The sequence below is a fragment of the Anarhichas minor genome, unplaced genomic scaffold, assembly GCF_050575085.1.
Source record: "Anarhichas minor isolate MPS153535 unplaced genomic scaffold, ASM5057508v1 ptg000021l, whole genome shotgun sequence".
In the NCBI taxonomy this organism is placed as follows: Eukaryota; Metazoa; Chordata; class Actinopteri; order Perciformes; family Anarhichadidae; genus Anarhichas; species Anarhichas minor.
In genome coordinates, this window is record NW_027466467.1 from 8,528,286 (window position 1) to 8,552,164 (window position 23,879).

A 23,879-nucleotide genomic window follows, 5' to 3' on the forward strand; every position below is an offset into this window, starting at 1 on the left:
ATTGTATTTTTATTTTACTTTATTCATGAACGTGACACCACAAACCACCTTCAAAACATTGAATACTGGAGCTGGAGATCCTATATTAAATATATCCTGTATTACAAGGAAGAAGAAAAAAGACAGACACAACAACGCGCCCCTCATCGAGCTCTGTTGATAAACCGAAAGGGACGCTGGAACTGAGTCAGGGGCCCTTCGTGGACCCCTTGGAGGTCCCCAGCCTGCAGTGTGCTGATGGTGCTCGCTGCAGTGACGGTGGTGTGGCGGTCTGGATCGTGTGAGCTCCATGTCGGCCAGCAGGTGTCGCTGCGGGCTGTGGAGAAACAAGAGTGGAGAAGAGACGAGGCCTGGCCTGGGAATTTGCTGTTCGCTTCCCATTCTTCCTATGCAGACAGACACACAACATGGCGGACTAGAATAGTCGGCCGACGCGCCCGGATACAGCGGATAAACCGTGGGATTTAACATCCAGGGAGGTTGAGAAAGTACACCCCTAAGGGTCGACAAGTTAGGGCGAATCAAAGACTTTTTTTAGGGGGGGGGGGGGGCGCCGTCCTCGCCTGGATTCAGCAGATTAACTAACTGCGAAGTGTTGGCTGTGTGTCCCAGATCGTGCTTCCCTCCTCTGCTATCACCCAGGTCCCCCCACCCCGCTCAGACTCTCGGTTCCTGGGGTGTGGAGGCAGGGGCCGGGGGTTGAAAAACGTGGAAGAGAAAGAGAGGAGAAATTCCTACTTGGCTTTGATTTATTTTCTTCTTCTTCTCCCCCCCCCCCGCCTCAGGCTTCCTCTGGGCGCTACAGGAGTTGTGGTGAGTTTTCTTGTTTTTGTTGCGCAAAGCCCGAATCACACTTGTTACAATGTCGCTGTATACCAGCATGTTTCCTCTTCGCTGTAGCATTGTGTCACCCACAAACAAGCACTTTGTCCCCCACAGTCGGTGTGAACGGGATACATTACACGATACCTGTATCACACCGGACTGGATCCCGGGGCTCGTGCAAGGAACGGAGCTGTGTTTTAATAGTTGTGAACCTCTTTGTAACGCTTGAACATTTCACAAGTAGCTCGGAGGCAGGGAGGGAATTTTTTTTTTTTTTGGCGAAGGAGTCTCTCAAGAGAAGGGGGCTTAAAGATGAGTGCGGCAACATTTTAGAAGTCGGAGGTTGTAACTCGGTTTTGTCGCGCCAGCACGGATGCTGTTGCGCTGCTGCTGGCGGTGGAACAAAGAGGGGGGGGGGGGTCCAGGTCCGTCCTGACTCACTGGAAAGTACACTTTATTGATCAACGCTTTGTTATTACACGTTCAGAGAGGGTGGGGAGCTGGGTGGGTGGGTGGGTGGGGATGGAGGAGTGTGTGTGTGGGGGGGGGGGGGGGGGTTTAGGCTTCACGCGACCCTCAACAGGAATTAGGTCGCCCTAACATTAACATGTAGGCTGTGCTCTGTCAAATCACAGCGGCTGCTTTGTGTTTCTTCTTCTGCACTCTGACACGGAGTCTCTGAAGTGTGCATTCCCCTTTACGACCTCTCCCAAAGTTTTTTTTTTTTTTTTTTTTTTCATTTTTTGGTAATGATTAATTTTCTCCTCTCCTTTCTGAATGTTGGGTGTAACCGAGCATACCATTTCAATCTTGTGGGTGTTGAGATTTTATTTTTATGAATTACTAAACTTTCACTTCAACTGTTTCTCCGCTCATCAGAAGGTTGGCTTGTTCCTGTAATGGCTTGTGACAAACATTGGAAGCGGTGACGATTTAGATGAAGTGTAGGACTGATTTACAACACCCTCATTTCAGCCGAACATCAACTCCCAGAACATCAGGGGGGACAAAACAAGTTTGAATGCTTGAAGAGAGGAGTATCATCCGGGCTGAGGAGGCCGAGCCTGGCTTGACATATCTGACAAAGCCCTCGCCGTGTCTGCCTGGAGCTTGACTCATCACGTCTGGACCGATTCACTGAGCTGCAGCACACATATCCACCGTTCCTCAGTCTCTCAGCCTTTCCGCCACACGCTCTCCACTTTACAGAGGTCATGTTAGGACCATCCGAGTGCAAAACTCCAGCTGCCGTAAATGTATGTGACTCGTCTCTCGCAGTCAACGCAGGCCTTCCGTGACCTCTAGTTTGTCAGGCCTGGACACGTTTCCCAATATGCCGTCCAACCCGTCTCTGGTTGTCTTGCAGCCCTATCTCAGGAAAATCAGTCTGTGTCTGTTAAAAAAAAAAAAAAAAGTCAGCGCTGTTTATCGTCTTGCTCACTCTGTCCATATCTTCTCCAACCTATTTTAAGAAGAAAAGGAGTTATTTCTGTCTTGGGGTCCTGAAAGGGTTTTTAGCACAGGAGCTTGAGTGATCCTCACACCACACTTTGCATCATTGGCCTAGTTTCTAAAAATAAGAATAAAGTATAGCTTGAAATCGCCTTGTTGGAGTTATTAGGAGTTGGCTCTTCGGGTGGGACGGGAGGTTGTATTTTTGTTTCCACCTGTGGGCCTACATAGTGTACTGTGGAAGAGCAATTCTGCCTCCAACGGGATAAACAACTGCATTTAGAGGATTATGAGGCATTATGGAGCCTGATTTCAGCTACATGTGATGCGTCATTCGGCCTCCGTGACATTTCTTTCCCAATATAGGAAATTTACCTTGTGGGATGACTAACGATTGATAAATGAAATATCTTGCCTGACTGGGAGGACTTCATTCAGACTCACCCTTTTGTTTTTACCTTCTGTAGATGCGAAGTAGTAATTACGTAACTCCTTCAAATTATTGAGTAAATCTTTGTTTTACTTCCTCCTGATGTGGGATGATTGATGTTTCTGGTTCGCCACGACTGTGACGGATAAGCAGAATGTCTTTTTAGTGGACTTCAAAGACTGGCTCGGATTCTGTATTCGAGAAGTATTTTTAGATGTGTGGGATGTTTTTTTTTGTGTGATCCAGGTTGGTGAACATCTGGCTCCTACCTCCTTGTTTCTTTCTATTTTAGAGGGGAACTGCTTTGCTGTCAGCATACGGTGGGATACTGGCACTAAATATTGGAGTTGTGGCCGAATGTACATCAACACTCTTGCACACAATGGGTTATATTCGGCTTTGCCTCTGTACCTTAACTAGAGGCTCATAGATGCTTTGATTGTTTATAGGTCTTGGCAGTCATGGTAATGTTTCCACCGTTCGCTGTTTCGTGAAATGTTTTCTCATTTTGTTTAGAAAAAGAAGAGATTATGAGCAAACTGACACATTCAATCACATCGAGGTACTGTCAGTTTTTCCTCCCGGAGAAAAACGTTGATGTGCTGTTAAACAATGCCGTCACGGACGAGGTCAACTTCAGGTCGGATTCAAACCCGTAGCTTTAAATATTTAGATCTGCACTTTGGTTTTTGGCCTTCGAGTCGGCAAGACCTTTCTTGCCCTGCTGTGAAAATAATCTCCAAAGAGCATGTTAGCAAACCTGCGTAGTCTTTGAATGCACCACCTACAGATGGCCGTGGATCAAAGGGGGATTGTGGAGAAGCACTGTCACGACACCGCTGTTAAATCAAGTCAAGTCTCAGATGATTGTCTCTTAATCTTGGATATCTTTCGGAGGGAACGAGCGCGACAGTACGGCCTCGACAGATATGAAAACCTTGACTTTGGTTTCCAGTTGTTACAGAACCTAAATGACCAAAGCCAAGATGGGAAAGTGTGGCTGGGAAATGCAAATAGGCAGTCTAATAATTAGATTCACCTCAAACAACTATTACAGCAAAATGCTATTTACATCTGAAGAAATCAATTATGATCATTCAGTGGTGTAATATGTAGTAGGACACAGACTTTTTTCTGTATTTAATACTTTTACTTTTTTTAAGTATATGTTGCTCAAAGTTTCTCTGTACTTTTATTTAAATAACATTTTAAAGAGCTTTTCGTCTAACTGTATTGCTTCAGGACTTTTTATCCTTTGCATTTTACTTCTCTAAAAACAACAAAAGAAGCAAACTTGTTAAATGTGATCTAAACACCAGCAGCTCCACACGTCTTAAACTGTCAGAATGAAAATTCAAATCAGGCATTGGATCGAAGAATAAGTAGACATGACCAGGAATCTTACCAGGCATCTGATGCCAACTACGGACACGTTGTGGTGTACATTTTTATGGTTGGATGCCCTGACGCAGCTGCATGCTGGGTATAGAAATGAATTGATGTGTTAGCGTTTCGGATGGCAGAAGTAATTGTGAATCAGGTTTCGTTGTGGCCCTTGAGCCGGCTGTCTGGCCCCACACCACGCTTTTAAGGTCACAGTGGCTTCTGTGGGGATGCCGTGCATTGCGCCTCCACATCCTCTCTGTGTCCATTGTGGGAAAGCTTGAGAGGCCCCTGGCATGCTCTGTGAGAAACCCCACAAGGAAGCAGACACAGAGCAGAGCTTCATCGACTCACCGCTTTCACTCAACTCAACAAGCGAGTTTTATTGGATCCAAATCATCGTTACAAGCTTAATAACAGACGCGGCGGTCACTCCTCTCTGTGTGATTAGCCAGAATAGTAATCCCCGGCTTCTCCTCGTCCTTTCATCAACTCACCAGCCCCACGAGTGAAGCCAACAGGAACAGAAACCACACCAGCAGGGAGTAGTATCCCTCAGAAAGGGAAGTCCAGAGGATTGTGGCTGTTGTATGTGGCACTGGGGACATATAATCTGTGGTCTGTTTCGGTGCAAGAGTCCTAGCGGGCCTGGGTTAGGCCTACTTCAGTCTCCCGTGAAGAGAGGCATTCACAGTATTCCTGTTGCCCACCCCCCTCCCTCGTCCTCCCTCCCCTCTCAAGACATAGAAACAGTATTAATATGCCATGAATGGAGACAGACAGACGAGCATTATCTAGCGCTGCTGCAGCGGCTAGAGAGGCAGGATGCCTTGTAGAAAGCCAGAGGGGAATATTTCTCTCTGCATGACTGGCGAAGTCCTCTTGACCACCACTGCTGGTGTCATGTCAGCGAGGCGTGTGGGGTTTGTGTCTGTTGGTTTTCCAGCTCACTCATTTGCCTAAGGGCTGCATGGTTGCAGCTCTAATTATGTCTAAACCACCCAAACCGCTAACCTGAGGGACACCTTAAAACCCTTAGCTCTACTATCCTCCCCTTCTGTGCATATCATAATAATTATTATATGATTATTAGTACTAAACAGAGGGGATTCCTGCTGTGTTATCTCTTTGGCCACATTATGCAAACTCTAGATCAAACAACATAATAAACCATCAAGGAGTCTAGTCTCAGGATAAACTATTTTCCTCCCTTTTTTGTAAGATCTGTCTTCATCTTGAGCGATTCATTAATTCATGTCCGTTCAGTCGTAAAAAGATACTTTATTACTTCACCTCGGGTCACAGGTAGATACAAAAGCGTGCGTGAAATCCACAGACTCGAGTGGGAGCTCTCCATATTAAATGACTAGCTTGCATTGATCTTACGTCTTGGCCTTTTGGTTGTCATGGGGATGTAATTGGACTTCCTTTATGTTCCACCTATAAGTGTTCCTTTCACCGTGTGAATGAAATGACACGGGAACAGCCCGGCCCTTTCACAACTGTGCGATTGCACTCCCATGAGGTCTGCAGTTGGCCACGGGCAGAGAAGCGACTGTCTTCAGTCGTCGGTCTGGCTCGCATGCACATTAGGCACCGAGTTCTGCTCAACGGGGGAGAAATAAGAGAGGTTTTAAAGTTCATCGTGTTGTGTTACATGATTAGATGTGATAATATTAGAGATTAGACTATTTGTGTACATTTTTACCTCGTCTATATCGAAACATTTTTCTGTATTTTAATTTATCCGTTGCTTTAATTTTTAGTTTGTTTAATGTTTTTGTGTGTTTCTAAGAAACACTGAGTAAAATCTCCATACCTTCTTTATCCCAAACAGATGTTACCTAATTGACATATCTGATCAAATTTAATCTGGTAAATGGTATGAAAGAAACTATAATAAGACAAGCGCTTGATAAACATCTGGAACAGTTAAAGCAAGATTTTACAACTTTTGAAAAGAAATGGCACAAAATGTAATGTTAACTTTATAATATATATATATATATATATATATATATATATATATATATATATATATATACATACATATGTGTCAAGTCAACTACTCTTGGTAATCACACTTCACAAAGAAAAACAGGTTAATGTATCTGAATTGTCCACAATTTTAGTTTTTACGTCAGTAGTTCACATTTGTATTTTATTTAGGATCAGCATTGTTGATATGGTAACTATGGTTATACACAGTTTAACATACCTTTCTTAGAACTGTGATTTAACTGATAATGGGACTATGTCTAATGTATGATATGATGTCTGGTTGTTGTCTAGACGTAGATGGTATCTGATCATAGAATAATGCCAACTTTAATAAACTTAACTGATTTGTAAAATGTTTTAATAGTCAATGCTATGGAGAGATTTTGGTCGTTACTCATCGGGCATTACGGTTTGACATTAAATCCTGTTGTCGTCTCATGTCCCAGTGTCATTCAAGCTAGTGCAGTTTTCATACTGCAAGAAAGTCTTAAAAACACTGTTTATCTGTCAACAAAGGGGTTGCAATTACAAACAATGTTTATTAGTCATCGTAGCAACGTTATTAAAGCCTGATCAGGACACTATACAAGAGTGATTTACTTAAATGGTAAAGTCCTGTATAATAATGTAATTGCACAAATAATTGGAAACAGATTATTTGCGATGTCTCCTGCATCTTAAATCATTTGAGTGTGAGTTACACCAACCCGTCGCCCGGAGTGTGTTTTTAACGGACAGCACAAATAGAAGCACTTGCCCAGTGCCTCCTAAATTAATGATGTCCTCTACCGACACATAAGTATGTTGATAAAAGAATGGCGTGCATTTACACACACACACACACACACACACACTGGAAGACTGCTGCTTCTCCGGAGGCCAAAACACATTATGACGCATCCCTAGGGAGTTGCACCTTAGGGTCTACAACAGTCTCTAGATGAAAACCTGCAGCATCTGTGATGTGCTGGCTAGCAACAGGACCGGCTTATATCACTTACAGCGACACGTCACCAACCCTCCCTGGACGGCACGCAGAGAACAATGAGTCATGCCCCATTGAGGAAAGGTTACCCCTCTTACAACAAAAAAAAAAGCTACCTACTATCTCTATCATGTTGACTTTAGCGTAATACACATGCCAGATGCCTTGTAATGGTAATTCTCACACAACAGTATTAACCACTGAGCTTGTCCTTTATAGCTGAGTCACTCCCTTTAATGAGCACTGAAGGGGAGGATAGTAGAGGTAAGGGTTTTAAGGTGTCCCTCAGGTTAGCGCTTTGGGTGGTTTAGACATAATTAGAGCTGCAACAGGGCTGCATGGTGGTGCAGTGGCTAGTACTGTTGCCTCACAGCAAGAGGGGCCGGACGGCCCTTGTATGCGGGGTACGCATGTTCTCCCCGTGTCAGCGTGGGGTTTTCTCCAGGTACAGTCCAAAGACATGCAACGAATTGATGACTCTAAATGACCCCTAGGTGTAGATGTGAGCATACAACCCTGAATAGGTGAAGCGGTTACGGATGATGAATGGACCGAGCTGCGAGAATTATTTGATAAATTGATTAGTTTGTTGGCAGAACATAAATGGGTATTCGGCAAGAATTTTGGTGAGACGATTGTAAACTACATATCTTGGTCATGAATTGTTTTTTTGGAAGCGGATGTTTGCTATAGCTAAATGGATGCATGGCTGGGATGGGGGAGAGAGAGAGAGAGGGATAGCAACAATTGGATTTGTAGGTTAATAGCATCCTCATTGACAACTTAACTTGCTCATCGTGCCCCATTTCAGGCTGCAGTCATTGCCAGAACAGCGCTCTGCTAAAACCAGAGTGTAAGTACTGCGATGAATGTGCTTAGTTCAAAAACACCAGAAGATTGGCGACTGGCATTATTAGAGCTTTTAACGCCCAATTTATCCTCTGCCCACTGATGCAATAATCCCTGATGTAAAGCATCGGTTTGTGTGTGGTAGTGCTGCAGGGTTTGGCTCGGTACAGTGCTGAAGTATCTCTTTAAACGGAGGCAGACGGGCTGGATTATTCCCGGGTCAGGACTTCGGGATTAGGTCCAGGGATTATCACAGTTCAGTCAGGGAGACAACAGCCTTGTTGGCCTCTGGGATTATACACAAGACTGAGAGTCGGCCAGGCCGACCACCCAGGCGGCGCCGCCGCCGCCGCCATGCTTTCTCCAAGTCTGTCTATTATCCGGCCTCGACTGACTCATCCCCGTATCAGAGCTTCTTACGTGCTGATTCACTGTTTCTGCAGGAATGTAATTGGGACACTAATTCTGTTTTGGTCATGCTCCTGGTGATGAATGTTTCATCACAAATAACACATTTTAGTATTAAGCCGTGTTGAACTGGGCGACATGTTTAATTTCAAAGTCACAAGAAGAATTTTTTTTGATAATTTTCAACCAATTTGAAATGTCTGTACCTGAACTATAATTTCATCTCGTCATCATTCATTTTGACGACCAAATTTTGTAAAATGAAAATATGAGGTGAGCATATCGACATGGTGTGATTCCACTGGCAGTCGCCACATCACATTGAGTTATTGCCATGCTCTAATAAATCCTTTAGGGAATCTTCACACCTGTCTCTCTGAGTAGACCACATATTTCTGTCTGTGTGTCTCAGAACAGTCCTCTCCTACATTATTCATCCAGATACTGATCTTGCAAAAAACATTTTTGCAAGTAGTAAGTTAAATTAAATATTTTCAAAGACGTGGGAAAGCACCAAAAGAAATAATGATGTCTTCTGTTTACGCTCTAGGACCACGCTGTGCGAATGAGTGATTGATGCCAACTTCGCTTCTTCAGGTAAGCGGCATTTATCACACATGGGCTAAACTTATGCAAGTTTTTCATTTCCATTACAAATGTAAGAATAGTACCCTCCAAAAATGAGCATGTGGGATTAGAATAGTGGATTATACAACGCATAAATCTCTTGATCTGAATTTTAAAAGTGGGTTCAGTAACTTTGATTGATTTCAGTGAGATTTTAGGTTGTTTTTCACAAACCCTGTTGTCCCTTCTGTGCATCCTCCATGTAGGGCAGAATGGGTGTGTGTCCCCTGCTCCTGCTGCTCGGTCTAGCCCTCGGGGCCACAGCTCAGGATCATGTCCCCATCACAAGTACGGATCATGTCCACTTATGTCAAATTCCTTTACTGACTCGCCTTATTGGGTTAAAAGGCTCACAGTGGAAAAATTGCTGTCTTCTTCTTTCCAGGTCCTCCAAATATGTTGGCCAGACCTACAGACCCCCCAGCCGCACTCTCCTTCAACTTTACAGACACGCAAGCCCCCACAGGCCCACCCACAAAGCTCGCCCCCACAACCATCCCAGTGACGACGACAACAACAACCACGAGCCCAGCTGGTGAGGAGGATGTACAACCGGCTAGTCCCAACGCCACCGCTCCCCCGCCTCCAGCTCCAAGTGATGCCCCACCGAGCACCGAGACTCCCTCCCCTGTGGGGTCAGACAACGAGACCACCGCCTTCCCGATTGACATCCCAGCTCCAGATTATTTAGATAATTTATCCACTGTGGATCCGGAGACCCTCACAGAAACTGGGATGGGGGACACCTCAGACACCAGCCCACATGGTGAGTGTTTGTGCATATTCTGGGGGCGCTGTGGGCCCGTTTATTTTAGTGTGAGAACACGTAATCTCTCTAGACTCCTTTTTGGAGGTAATATCCCCCCTGAAGCACCATCCCCAGAGTTAAAGAGCAGCATGCCTAAACTTAGTATAATTTGACTGCACCTTTCTGTCCTCATATTGGGACAAATCATAGAAGACACAGAGATCCCCGACCAATGGTAGCCTCAATAGACCAGCATGCCATGAAGCAAAAAGACATGTTGTGATTCGAGAGGCTGTGACTCATCTTTGTCTTGAATGGAAAAACACCCTCTGACCATGGTGTGGGTATTGTTATCACTCTTTGTCTGTGCATAAAGCCTACAGCTTAATGGAAGAAGTTACCATTCTTACGTTCACTGCAGTCATTCAGAGAAGAGTGGTGAATCAAGAAGGCACCGTTCAGACCCTGTGTGTTGTATTTGCAGATTGTGTCATGATGGGGTTTTTCTTTGTTGCTTACATTTGACTTTAGCAGTTGCTGCTTAATGTAAAAAATAAAAATAAAAATAGACTTGGTGGATGTAGAGGTTGTTTGTCAACTGCATACAACTCTGTCAGGGAGGTTTTTCCTGCTTTACACACACTATAAAGATGACTGGGTGGGTGCATTTAAGCATGTATTTAGGGCTGCCACTTGTCATCAGATCATCCGAGACACATTTTAATGCAACGTGTAAACAGGACCAAACTAAAGTAGACGTGCACAAAAGGTTACGGCAATTTGGAGACAGCGAGAAAACAAAGACTCATTAGAATAGATAAACATCACAGATTGTCAGGGTGGTGTTGGTTTGTTTCTTGTCGCTCCATCTAGCTGTGTGTTATTCATGCAGCCTGGCAAAGCAGTAGCAACAGCTAGAAAGAGCGAGCAAGTGAGTTTTCTGGTCAACAGTGGACCTTTTTAATATTTTAGATAGTTGGACACTTTTCTGCTTTTAGACTCCATTGTAGCTGCGCTGAAAATATCCTGACGTGACGTACCTGCATTTGACATCCAGTCATCCACAAGAATCAGAGTAGCAATAAAACTAGACGACCAAGACGCTGCCAAAAGCTGCTGTTTTAATGTGAAAACAAACAGTGTTGAAGGAGTATTTCTGTGTGTTGACTTCACTTTATCAAATGCTGCTTTTGAGTTTATTTTTGAAGTGTTACAAGTGACGTCAACGCTCTAAAGCTGAAGATTTTTTTTTTTTTTTAATTTCAAAGGTTATTCAGCTTCTTTTTTTTTTTTTGCAGCCTTGTGTCTGTGCACTGACCCTCCTAGTAATATCCTTGGAAGTGAAACATGACCCACACCCTTGTCTTTGACATTAATTATTCATATTGCGTGAATATAGAGAAACTCGAGTGACACTGACTGATGTTTTTTATTATCAAGTAAAATAACAGCAGGTATGTTTTTTTAGATTTGAAAATTCTTAGAAAGTGTATTTGAGTACTTAAAAGGTCAGATGAGCAATACTCACTCCTGGTCAACATAAATACAACCGATGTGCCTGCACTGCTAATGCGGTGTGTCCATTACACAACCTAATGACTTTGGGCTCGTAGGTGCTATGTAGTTGCTCTATTGTCTCCCTCTTGCTGTCTGTGGACCTTCTGTGTGTGTTGAGCTGTGAGCAGTTCTAGACGGCATTAGATTAGTCAAGGCTGTGTCAGTTCCACATGATACCCACAGCCTGTTGTGCTCCTGTTCTGTTCAATGTACACATTGTCCGAGGGTGAACGCTGAAAAGTCCTGGGAATTGTGCCTGAAAATGCAACGTAACTGGGCAGTGTTCCAAGCTACTTCCCCCCCCCCCCCCAGAAAGTGCATATGGAGCATGAAGTCAAACGATGCATATTCTCTGCAGCATATTTTTGTCTGCAAAGTTGAGAGCTTTCTTGAATTTTGAGTCGTTCCATGAAAAACGGCTGATTCTGTCGTTGCGTTGTCACCACCGCGGTGCAGTTTTCTAGAAAAATCTCTTCTTTTGTTGTGGCGTCATGTGTCTTACGGGGCCAGCCATTAGCACACAAACAGCAGCCAGTGTTTTTTTTTTGTACACCAAACTGCAGTTGTTCAGGCAAATCTCATGTGTTTTGTGTTAACTGCTGCACGGATAGGTCACCAGGAAGACTATAGGACTGCCTACGACTCATGTGCACGGTGGAAAGATATACAAATTGGTCAGCTATTGTAGTCATCAGAAAGAATGGATTAACTTGCTCCATGTAATATCTAATTTGTAGTGTGTATTGTGTTTTCTCACCAGTCGGTAGCATCTCATGACGGCTGTGGCTCAGGGGGTCGTTGGTTTACCACAAGGTTGGCGGTTCAATTCCTGGCTGCTATTGTCTGTATGTCGAAATGTCCTTGAGCGAGACACTGAACACCAAGTTGCTCCCCGGGCGATTCACAGCAGCCCACTGCTCCTAAATGCTTAGGATGGGTTAGATGATATGTATTTACCTGTATGTATGTATGTATGTATATGACAAATATAATAAGGTTTGAGGTTTAAGTCTAATATTTACACTCTAAATAATTCATATAGAATTCACAGCAAAAGTCCTAAATGTTTCAGTATTTTCTACCATCCCCCTGTGTCTGCTGTCATCTTGGGTACAACCAGTCACTGAAGCAGCGGGCCGACCCTCAGTTAAACTGTGATTCATCTGCTCGCTCCAAAGCACAGCCTGTTGCACACTCTCCGCATCTCCATTTGTGTTTTTTTTTTTTTTTTGGCCAATGAAATATTAACATGGACAACCATTACTGAAAGGAAAGATGCAGGCTGGTGTTGAAAGAGGCAAAGGTCACTTTACGGCCTCAGCTTTTCTTTTCTTTCTTTTTTTTTATCCCACATTCTAACATATTAACGAGCTGAAACTCTGTCTGAATGTAAAGGGAAAACAGCCTCTAGAGGTCTATTCAATTTTAGCTGAAATTCATTCATTGATTAGTTGATCAAATGTAATATTCATACCACTCTCACTGAATATGAAGCTGCAGCCACTTAGCTTAGCTTAGCATAATGACTGAACAACTGCCAGACTCGCTCTGTCCAAATGAAACAAAATCTTCCGAACCGCACCTCTAAAGCTCACTAATTAACAAGTCATATCTTGTTCTGTTGTGGTTCTTACTCTGGACTCTTTCTTGGCTTCGTGCAGCGACGGCCCTCAGTGACTTTGGTTTTTAGCTTCAAGAAACGGTAGACCGCGTGTAAGATTATGGTCAAATCACTCTTCTGTGTTTTGTGCATATTGTATAATAAGTTTGGTCACATTAGTAAGCTGACAAAACATCCACACCAACGCCCCGAGCTAATTTCTCGTGTGGTGTAATGAGAGAATAATTTGGTAATGGCAATGGAATTTGGCATCATTGTCGAACCAAAATACTGACTCACCTCAGTTATTGAGACACCTTTTTTGGTTATTTATTTAATTTTCTAAATGAATTGCTGAGTACAAACTATGCATTATCCCTTTTCTCTCTGTCTCTGATGTAGACAACAACCAGTCCGATGACATGCCCATCATAGCTGTCATGGTGGCCCTGTCCTCCCTGCTGGTCATCATCTTCATCATCATCATCCTCTACATGCTCAGGTTGGTGAAGTGCAGTTGATGCTACACACGGCACGCTAGCTCGAGAGAGAGGAGACCTGTGGTGAAGGCCTAAGGTGCTCCTGTTACCATGGCAATGACTGATTGGCATTCAGCTGTAAGACTAGTGTGTGTGTGTGTGTGTGTGTGTGTGTGTGTGTGTGTGTGTGTGTGTGTGTGTGTGTGTGTGTGTGTGTGTGTGTGTGTGTGTGTGTGTGTGTGTGTGTGTGTGTGTGCGTTAACATGACCTTTGATCTGTGTTGATTGACAGGTTTAAGAAGTACAAGCAGGCGGGAAGCCATTCAAACTCCTTCAGACTGACCAATGGTAGATCAGATGATACAGGTAAAACACGTGCATTAGTGTCCGAGTGTGTCGACAGATGTGACTGCATGTGATATGTACAGCCAGCTTGACCAAACTTGTTACTCTCGAGTTTTTCCTGATAGGACTTGATTGATCTTGCTTCCCTAACAGATAACATTTCACTGGTTGACTGCTGGCAGAAGGCTTTTGTTCACTGTGATTACCTAACCAACAGGGCTGCAGTGAGCTCCCTCACATGTCACAGTGTTGATTCACATCGCCCTCTGCTGGGCATCTTTAGAGAGGAAATCCAATGATGAAGTCAGTGTTACTTGATGCAAGACCCCTCTGTTTCTTACCCCATTCTCCCCTGTCTTTATCTCCTTCCCACCTCTCTTCGCCTCCTTCCTCCTCCCTTCCTGCATGTCGGCGCAGAACTCCAGAGCGTCCCGCTATTGGCCCGGTCACCCAGCACAAACAGGAAGTACCCGCCACTTCCCGTTGACAAACTCGAGGAAGAAATGAACCGTCGCATGGCAGATGACAACAAGCTCTTCAGGGAGGAGTTCAATGTATGGCACACTCAAACACACACACACACACACACACACACACTCAAACACACACACACACCCTCTGATAACACTGAGCCTGATGCTCACCTTTAACCCATATCCCTGTAGCTCCATTAAGTGAGTCCTGCCCAGGGGGACTAGTAGCCCAGAAGGTATTTCAGACAACAAATGATTGTGATGCCGATCTATAGTACATTTATAGTCACAATAACCAGCTATGAGCTGGCAACTATAGTAGGCTGACTGCCCAGTGCATATCTGACACCATTGTAAAACCTTAAGTTGAAACGGTCAGCTAAAAGAAGAAAAACATTTTAGATAATTAGTCAGAAGTAATGAAGAAATGGTTCACATTGTTGGCTCACAGTAATAATAAACACAGTTAAAAAAAAAAAAAAAAAAAAAGTTATTAGACATGTGTGAGAACTCACTTCATTGCGTTTGCCAGATAAGCAGCCTGTTGCTGTAGCACATTCACAAAACAAATGCATTCGGGGTGATCTGTATTAGACACACAGCAGACCAACAGGAAAAGATGTCCAGGGTCACACAGACCGATTTGAAACTGATTCCTCCGTGTTAAATGCATTTTTTTCCCCTGCGTGTTTAGTCGCTGCCGGTCTGCCCCATCCAGGCATCATGTGACGCTGCTTCCAAGGAAGAGAATAAAGAAAAGAACCGATACGTCAACATCCTGCCATGTGAGCAACAACAGTGACACGGACTGACATTAATAAAGCAGCGCTCAGAGTAACTGAGTTTTTATCTGCCATTTCAAGCTATTAGAAACATCAGTACAGTCATAGTAAATACCAGACAGTTTACAAAGTGATCTACTGGGGTACATTTAATGGTCAGGATGGAAAAATTGTAGTGGACCATATGTCATTATAGTTCCCTCTGTCATTATGCTCCTCCTCCTCTTCATTTGCTTTTTGTCTCCGTGTCTCCTGCGTCCTCCCTCAGATGATCACTCCAGGGTGCATCTCTCCTCTCTGGAGGGAGTCCCAGACTCTGACTTCGTCAACGCCTCCTTTATAAATGTTCGTATAAGTGCAGCATTTTGCCACAAAAGAGACATTTCTGCTCTAAAGATATTTTGGCGCACGCCTAACCTCTCTTCTTGACCACCTTCTTTCGCAGGGTTACCAAGAGAAGAATAAGTTCATCGCAGCTCAAGGTAAGAACTGTGCCAGTATTGGCAGCAGAAGAACGGTGCTGTAGTTCATTTAACAAACAAAACTACCTGATAATTAGCTCATTACTTGTCCCCTGAGCTTCTGTATCGGTCTCTGTCTCTAAGGGCCCAAGGAGGAAACGGTGAATGACTTCTGGCGGATGATCTGGGAGCAGAACACAGCCACCATTGTCATGGTGACCAATCTGAAGGAGAGAAAAGAGGTAGGACAAGGGAACACTATCACCCCTCTATGTTTAACATGTCTTTATTTGCAAAGTTCATTTTTATCTGTAAAGTTAGTATCCTTGTGTGAGAGCAAGCATGACTAGTCCTCTCTGTGTTTTTTTTACTCATTCTGTCATTGCTGCAACATAGTTGGATTCTTGTTATTTTGGACAACCCAATTTGTATTGTCACTATCTTTTCCCAAACCTGAAATTCATCGAGGCTGTTATTCCACACGGCTTTGTGAATGAGCTCGATTTTAAATCGCTCTCCTTGTGTTTCAGTGTAAGTGTGCCCAGTACTGGCCGGACCAGGGCTGTTGGACATACGGGAACATCCGCGTGTCTGTAGAAGACACAATGGTTCTGGTGGACTACACCATCCGCAAGTTCTGCATCCAACTGGTAATATATCTCGTCAGTGTGGATACCAGGATATGACTGTTTTATTCTGTTTACCCTCCTCACGTACAAAATAAACACAGGTATAGTGTGTATCAACAAAGCTATTTTGAAAAGTATCAGGGCACGCACTAGACTAAAAATAGATTTGAAACTTTGGATGTGCTGTTGTTTAAGTTTAGTGACGTAAATGAAAACCTAGACGACACTCAAATGTGTCGTGGCTTGGTCTATGACCTGGTTTCATTTGTGTCTCAGGTGGGAGATGTGTCTGGGAAGAAGCCTCAGAGGCTCGTCACCCAGTTCCACTTCACCAGCTGGCCAGACTTCGGGGTGCCGTTCACCCCTATTGGCATGCTCAAGTTCCTCAAGAAAGTCAAGAATTATAACCCCCAGTACGCCGGGGCCATTGTGGTCCATTGTAGGTAAGTGGATCAAAGCTTGCACTCTTACTTTTGCCTATTTAGTTGTGTGTCTTTTGTCTGCATGCCACGCACAACTCACAGCATGTCATATTTCTGTCTTGTCAGTGCCGGTGTGGGGCGGACCGGTACCTTCATTGTGATCGATGCCATGTTGGACATGATGAACTCGGAGAGAAAGGTGGACGTGTTTGGCTTCGTCACCAGGATCAGAGCCCAACGCTGTCAGATGGTCCAAACTGATGTAAGTCCAGTGTCGACACACTTGATCGTAGCCTCTCCCATGATGCAGGGTTTTCAGTTTTTATTTTTATTTTTGCTGCTTCCACTTGCTCTTCACCTTCTCCTCTCTGTCCCACAGATGCAGTATGTGTTCATCTTCCAGGCGTTGTTGGAGCACTACCTGTACGGAGACACAGAGCTGGAGGTGACTTCTCTGGAATCCCACCTGGCCAAACTCTACTCCCCCTCACCTGGAGCTGGCTGCGGTGGTCTGGAGGCCGAATTCAAGGTCTGTGTGGGTGTTGTATTCCTCCAAAGAGACATTGATCATACCTCTGCGTCCAAATGGTTTCATTCCAGTAACATGAAAACAATTGGTAAGTGAAGTTCTGCTGACATATTCGAAGTCTTATGTCGTGATCTCCTTATTTCTAGAAGCTGACATCCATCAAGATTCAGAATGACAAGATGAGAACAGGCAACCTGCCAGCCAACATGAAGAAGAACAGAGTCCTACAGATCATTCCATGTGAGTGATGCAGTTGTATACACACAGAAATGAACACCGTGATGCACATAATGAAATTGCAGATGTATATAGTCCCTGTGTCAACTATTCATCCATCAAGGTTAATGTTTTTTTCCTTGCACAAACAGATGAGTTCAACAGAGTGATCATTCCAGTCAAACGAGGAGAGGAGAACACCGACTACGTCAATGCCTCTTTCATTGATGTGAGTGTAAAAGCGCCTGGATGAGAGTGGATCGTTTCATTTCATTAATGCAGGCAATCGATCGGGTCTTTAAAGCCTTCCTTTTCTCCCTCCTGCTGTTTATTTTGGTATCCTCCGTTCATCCCTCTTCTCCCCGTGGACACCACTTCCTGTCATTTCCTGCATGTGGTCACAGGGCTACCGTCAGAAGGACTCCTACATGGCGAGCCAGGGCCCCCTGCAGCACACCATAGAGGACTTCTGGAGGATGATCTGGGAGTGGAGGAGCTGCTCCATAGTCATGCTCACTGAGCTGGAGGAGAGAGGGCAGGTGCGCGTGTGTGTGTGTGTGTGTGTGTGTGTTCAGATACAAAAACTAGTATTAGATATCAGGTCAATAACTGGCTAAAAAAGAATATTGATATTAGAAGATTTACTCAATGCTAACTTGACGCCACCGGTCTTGTATAACATGTTAATAATCTGAGTGGTTTTCCAGCGTTCCTTCATGTCAGATCTATAATAATTTGTGATGTAAAGCATTAGTGTCCAGATGGTGTAATGCTGCAACCAAGAGTCAAAGTAATAGTCATACCAGGAAATCATCTTTAATGGCCATAATTGGAATCCAGTTATTTACAGCAACATGGTGGATTTTGTGTCACTTTCCTTCTTTGCTCACGTCTTTAATGAGTGATGCTGTTGGAACTAGTTTCTCTCTTTAATAGACATTACATGAGAATTGAAGAATCTCCATCGAGAGATTCAGATGACAGTAATATTTTAGATTTCCTTGAAATGTTCAGAATCTTTGCATGCCGTTAAGCGTTGTAATTTGACCATCTCCGTTATGGGTCCTGCAGGAGAAGTGTGCTCAGTATTGGCCCAGTGACGGAGTGGTGGTCTACGGGGACATCGCCATCGAGATTAAAAGGGAGGAGGAGAGCGAGAGCTACACGGTGCGTGAGCTCCTGGTCACCAACAACAGGGTAAGAAAGGACTCGATGACACAAGCAGAATACAAACACACCGGAGGGTCTAGCAGATGAGACAAATATTATCAATTAATACTTTGCCCTTTCGAGCCCAGATTAGCTAATGCGGATAATTCCTTTTGCCCTCGTCCATCTTTCCAGGAGAACAAGCCTCGAGCCGTGCGTCAGTTCCATTTTCACGGCTGGCCAGAGGTGGGCATCCCCACTGACGGTAAAGGCATGATCAACATAATTGCTGCGGTGCAGAAACAACAGCAGCAGTCTGGCAACCATCCAATTACTGTGCACTGCAGGTAAAACACGCACGCAATCTTCTTAACTCGGTATGTTGCTGTTTTAACCTGTATGTACCAGCGTAAGGGAAAAGCTGTATTGCGGTTGCACACGGAAATGCTTCTGGAAATCAAGTGTGTGTGTGTGTGTGTGTGTGTGTGTGCGTCAGGGGAAATTGTAGCTATTATATCACAGGAAAAAACAGCTCAGGATAATTGTTCTCTTCTTCCTTGTGGCATTTTAACTGCTCCCGGAAATATAACTCCCAACAAAGCCTGTGTGTATGATGTTTCTGCGCATGCCTACTGCAGTGTGTATATTAAGGTTTACATTTTTGCTTGTGTGTGTCTGCGCACAGTGCTGGTGCTGGCCGGACGGGGACTTTCTGTGCGTTGAGTACAGTCCTGGAGAGGGTGAAGGCAGAGGGCATCCTGGACGTCTTCCAGACAGTCAAGAGCCTCAGACTGCAGAGACCACACATGGTGCAGACGTTGGTGAGGCGCCCTTTGACCTTTAATAGGAAATTGCCTTTTGATTTTTCCATTGTCGAGTGAGGCATTTTGCCCTCCTCACATTTCCTTATGAACTTGTGATGTTGACCCTTTTTCCTCAAGAAGCAAAAGCTTGATTTATTACCACTGCTGGGGATTTGTTTTTACTGCTATTAGTATGTAATCGGATTTAAGTTATTCAACTGTGGACGTTGTTGTTGTTGTTGTTTTTTAATGCAATTTTTGGTGTATATTGTCCTGTGTTTTACATCTAGATGCAAAACAATGTTTAAGGAACTTTCATTATGCCTTAATAATCAAACAGCTGTGTGATTGTACTGATTGTATTGCATTGTAGGCCTTTTATACAAGGGATGAATGACTTAAATGATTGAAATGTGACAGATTTCATCAAATATATACTGACATAACCTTTCCTGTCCCGTCTCTCTCCTAAGGAGCAGTACGAGTTCTGCTACAAAGTGGTCCAGGAGTATATCGATGCCTTTTCTGACTACGCCAACTTCAAGTAGGGACCTGCCATGGATGGATGTCCGCATACACTTCATACAAACCACGCACCACAACACACGCACACGCATACATTACCATGCTGAAAGCTGCATATTCCCATCAGATGGATTTAAAAGAAAGAAAAAAGACTCATCACAACTTTGTCTGTGGATGGGATGAACTGCCCGCAGGTAAAGGGAACAGAGGCCTCGGCCCGGAGGACAGGGCAGCGCAGTTGGACAGAGAAAATAACTGAGATGCCTTCTTGAATATTTTGTAATATTGATCTTGTTAATACAGCCCTTTGCCCCTATTTGCAACCCATCTTCCACCAACCTCCCCCCTATGTATATATACTTACTGTGTTGCATCTTATTACTTTGGTTTCAGACACAGTTTTGAGTTTGGCTGCATTTTTGGGTGGCACCTGTAATGTATTTTATTGGTATATATATAAATATATATATATATGAATATAAATCTAACGCTTTGGTGGCTAATGTTAAAAAAAAAAGAAAATCCAGAGTCAAGGTGATAATGTTTGGATTTTTTTTTTTTTTTTTTTTACTTTTTAGGGACAGAGACTTAAAAAAACATATTTGGCTTGACCAGAGCTATGCTGTCGCAACATGTGTTGTAGCAGTACCTTGAACATTCACAGACATAATCTGGATTTTTCTTCACTCCTAGACATTCATACAGTACACCCACACACACACTCACAGACACACACACAGAGAGCCATTTGTCTTCACGCAGATTTAATTCCATATGTCGAACCACTTACAGTTTCTCTCCTTTAAGTTTCAGGGGTTCAGATGTCACTCACGATTGGAAATCAGAACCTCAGTGATGTATCTCAAGGACTCAGGTTGACGCCAAAAAACACAATAAATACCAGGAGCCGTTGATTTTTTTCAATGCGAGTGTGTTTGTTTGAACTAGAGCACAAGATGGCAGAGAAGACGCAGTGTGTTTTCACATCACTGTCGTCTGTCTGCAGGGTGCCCATGTCACTCACTTGGTTACGCAGCTCTGGAGTCAGAGACCATGTTTAGACGTTCAGGACAGAAAAGATATTTTACTGTTCAAGGATCTGCAACCAACACACTGCTTGACTTTAACAAGGAATTGGAAATGTAGAAATAAATATCAATCTTTTTTTTTTACAGCATACAGTAAAGAAAGTTTAAGGGAAAGTGGTCAAGCTTTTATGTTGAATCTCTAAAATGATTTTGACTCTATTTTAAGGTCTGTCACTGCAGCAATGGTCATGTTGACGAGCCAAATCACAAACAACACAATCACAAGTAACTCTATTATTGCATCAGAGAAATCAACAAATGTAATATACCCAGCATATTCCTTTTCTTGTTTACAGACGCATGTCAGTATTCTTGTAGATTGTATTGAGCTTTTCTTTTCTGTAGTGGTTTCCTTTGAGTCTGCCTAAATCAACTCTCGTTTTTTATTCCTTTTATATCCGCCTCACATCACTATGCTGTATTGTCACAATTTTAAAGATCGATTCCTTTTTGTTTCCCACCATGAACACGGATGCCGAAGAATGTCTCTTTTAATTTGAATGCTGTTGCGAACATGTTCCTCAAAAATGAAACATTGTTACTTAAATAGTGGAGGTGTGCCATGCCATGTTTGCTCAGATTTATTTTTTTTTAATGGCTGTCCTGTGAGGACACCAAGACTTGAATTACAGAGTGGGTTTTTTTTTTTTTTTTTTTTTTTAAGATGAGGTCACAATTGAGGCTATGCTCTCAACTGTGATGAATGATGTCAGTTAGCAGCAGGGCTTCAGGTCAGTCACAGTGTCAACTCGGTTAGCTCTGAAAATGACTTGATGCCAGGGATTGTTTGAACTTACAAATTGAACAAATTCAGCTGGATTCCTCATTCAAATGGTTCTAAGCCCCACCAGAGGAGTATTCAGATATCATGCCTTGTTTGGATTTTAATAGATTTTAATGCCATGGAATTAAAAATGATATATCTTCTAAGAGTTTTCAAGCTATTTCAATCTTTTTTTTTTTTTTTTTTGATTTTAACCGAGAACAACCACATTCTTGTGCTTAGTTTGCATCCAACACTAACAGTCTGAATCACACTAACAGTCTCGGGTTGAATTACTTTTCTTAATGCAAGGAGCACAATCAGTCCTAATTTATTGATGGTGGACAACGCCATCAAAAAGCACATGCTGAATTTTTAGGAAGGGTGATTGCGTCAATACGGATTGTTTGAAAACTCATGCACTATTTGCACCAAAAGCAAAGCCCTTAAAATACGGAACCAAATAAGAGATGAGGTCAGAACGATGACATGGCCTTGATATCGAAACATAAGAAATATATTTGAACTGAAGCTCAAAGCCTTCTGTAGGGACTGAAAGTAGCAGTTATTTGAATTGACCAGTCACTGAAATGTTGGCTGTTTGTGCGTTGTCATTGTCATTTGAGGTCTTCTTTTGTTCCAAAGCATCACAAGTGCCCGCACTGTTAGTTAGGTGCCATTATGTTCTTCATTTATTTACTTACTGTCACTTATTGGGTCTTTAATCAATAGAGAAGGGGATGCTTTTTGTTTGGCTATTCTGTCTGTGCTTAAATTACATGTTTTTGTGTGTGTTTGGATCACGTGACTTTGCCTCAGTGCAGTTTGACAGCAAAACATGATACTGTGCCAACCCATGAGACCCACTATTGTGCTATTAAATGGAACTTTTAAGAAGTGCCTCACTGGTAGGTTTTAAAAATACAAAAAACATACAATATGTGGTGCAAACATTGCCATCCTAAAGGCTGTCCTGTGTATTTCCCCAACTCGCATGTATTTCCTTAATTACCACCTGCAGACAGATGACGACCCTCCTTTGAATGACAAATCAATCGGGCCAAACCCAAGAGTGGGTCAGTCATCCTCTCTTTCACATTCCCTCTAGTCGCATATAGATTCCTTGATTGTGCAGATCAAACTAACATTGAGGTCACTTTTGAAATAGATTCCATCTTGATTTAATGGCTTCATTTCATTCCATATCACTGAAATGTGGTATTCATGACAAGTAATCAATTGTGGGTACCCAAATGTTCAACAAAAGAAGATCATAATTCCCCACAACAAATACAATTGCATCTTTTATGCATTATCACCGAGGGAAACCAAACAGTTGTCCCTATTTCGCATCTCTTTATTGCTGGAGCTTTTCACTAGTGGAGCGCTTTGGATGCCCTGGAGAATTAAAACGTGTCTCTGTTTCTAGAGCGCTGGACTTGAGGAAAGAGGGAGTCCAACTTCACTCTTCGTTCTCCCTTTATATGTCCTTAATGTCTCCTGTCCAACTCCACTCACTGCTGTCCACCTATCGCTTCCTCTTCCTGTTTCACCTGTCCTTGGACCATGTTTCGCAGTGGTCACTGCCCACTCCCTTTTGTACATAATGTAAGGTTATTTATATTTTATTCCTGTCTGCTGCCTTGCTTACTATATTTTCTTCTCCCCCCTTCTTTTACTTTCTTTTTTAAAGATGTATATTGAACTGTATCGGGACCATTTTGAAATGTATTAGAGCTGTTTTGTTTTGGCCATTTTTAATTTGATATAATTGTCTTAAGTGAATCTGATTTTATTTTTTATTTTTTTGCCAATGTTTGTTTCTAGTGTTCTGTTATTCAACATTTGAATATATGTATATATAATTATATATATATGATAAATTATATATAATTATATAATGCCAAATGGCCTTTTTAAGCAAGATACTGTTCAAACCTAATAAAGTGCTTGAGATTTTATCCATGTGTCTGTATTTCTTATGTCTTTAAATGCAAACATGCAGTTGTGCCGTGTTTTTGCTCGTTTTCAAGTCGGGACAACCTGACGCTCATTACAGCTCACTTCTCAATGAAGACAAATGACACAGTGGTGCAGAATAATTGCCAATCGTTCATGTACCTTATAGATCACGTAGACCTCCTGAGTGTCGCTCTTGAAGGGTTTTCAATCAGTGTTTAACCCTTCACCCCCCCCCCCCCCCCCCTGATGAAATATTAATGGGCTTTTTGCACCAATAAATAATTAACCAGGGAATCATTTAGGGTTACTGTTGAAGTGTTTGTGTGGACATTAAGACCTGGAATACATTTTAGGGTAACATGTTTACATCAAGGTATCGCTATTGAATG

At 43.0% G+C, this 23,879-nt stretch overlaps 1 protein-coding gene across 3 annotated transcripts; it reads left to right on the forward strand.

The window, feature by feature from the left end:
- The first annotated feature begins 89 nt into the window (after positions 1 to 89).
- Positions 90 to 23,489, forward strand: ptpra (protein tyrosine phosphatase receptor type A). 3 transcript variants are annotated; one of them, XM_076095978.1, is made up of 23 exons: positions 90 to 813; positions 8,884 to 8,930; positions 9,167 to 9,248; positions 9,346 to 9,726; positions 13,268 to 13,367; positions 13,636 to 13,709; positions 14,106 to 14,242; positions 14,856 to 14,946; positions 15,212 to 15,288; positions 15,389 to 15,425; positions 15,549 to 15,646; positions 15,935 to 16,054; positions 16,310 to 16,476; positions 16,582 to 16,717; positions 16,835 to 16,984; positions 17,131 to 17,224; positions 17,353 to 17,429; positions 17,605 to 17,739; positions 18,272 to 18,397; positions 18,545 to 18,696; positions 19,035 to 19,170; positions 19,626 to 19,696; positions 20,485 to 23,489. In XM_076095978.1, exons 2-23 carry the CDS (start codon positions 8,910 to 8,912, stop codon positions 20,531 to 20,533), a joined length of 2,511 nt encoding a protein of 836 aa, XP_075952093.1. In that variant the 5' UTR covers positions 90 to 813; positions 8,884 to 8,909; the 3' UTR covers positions 20,534 to 23,489. The 3 variants fall into 3 exon arrangements, with proteins under 3 accessions (XP_075952093.1, XP_075952094.1, XP_075952095.1); XM_076095979.1 differs by having other exon boundaries at positions 17,134 to 17,224; XM_076095980.1 differs by having other exon boundaries at positions 91 to 813; positions 19,626 to 23,489.
- The last annotated feature ends 390 nt before the right edge of the window (positions 23,490 to 23,879 follow it).

Coding starts and splice junctions, on each gene's coding strand:
- ptpra (XM_076095978.1), top strand. CDS start 8,910: ATGCCAACTTCGCTTCTTCAG. Junction 9,249..9,345: donor GGATCATGTCCCCATCACAA/GTACGGATCATG, acceptor TCTTCTTTCCAG/GTCCTCCAAATATGTTGGCC. Junction 14,947..15,211: donor ATACGTCAACATCCTGCCAT/GTGAGCAACAAC, acceptor GTCCTCCCTCAG/ATGATCACTCCAGGGTGCAT.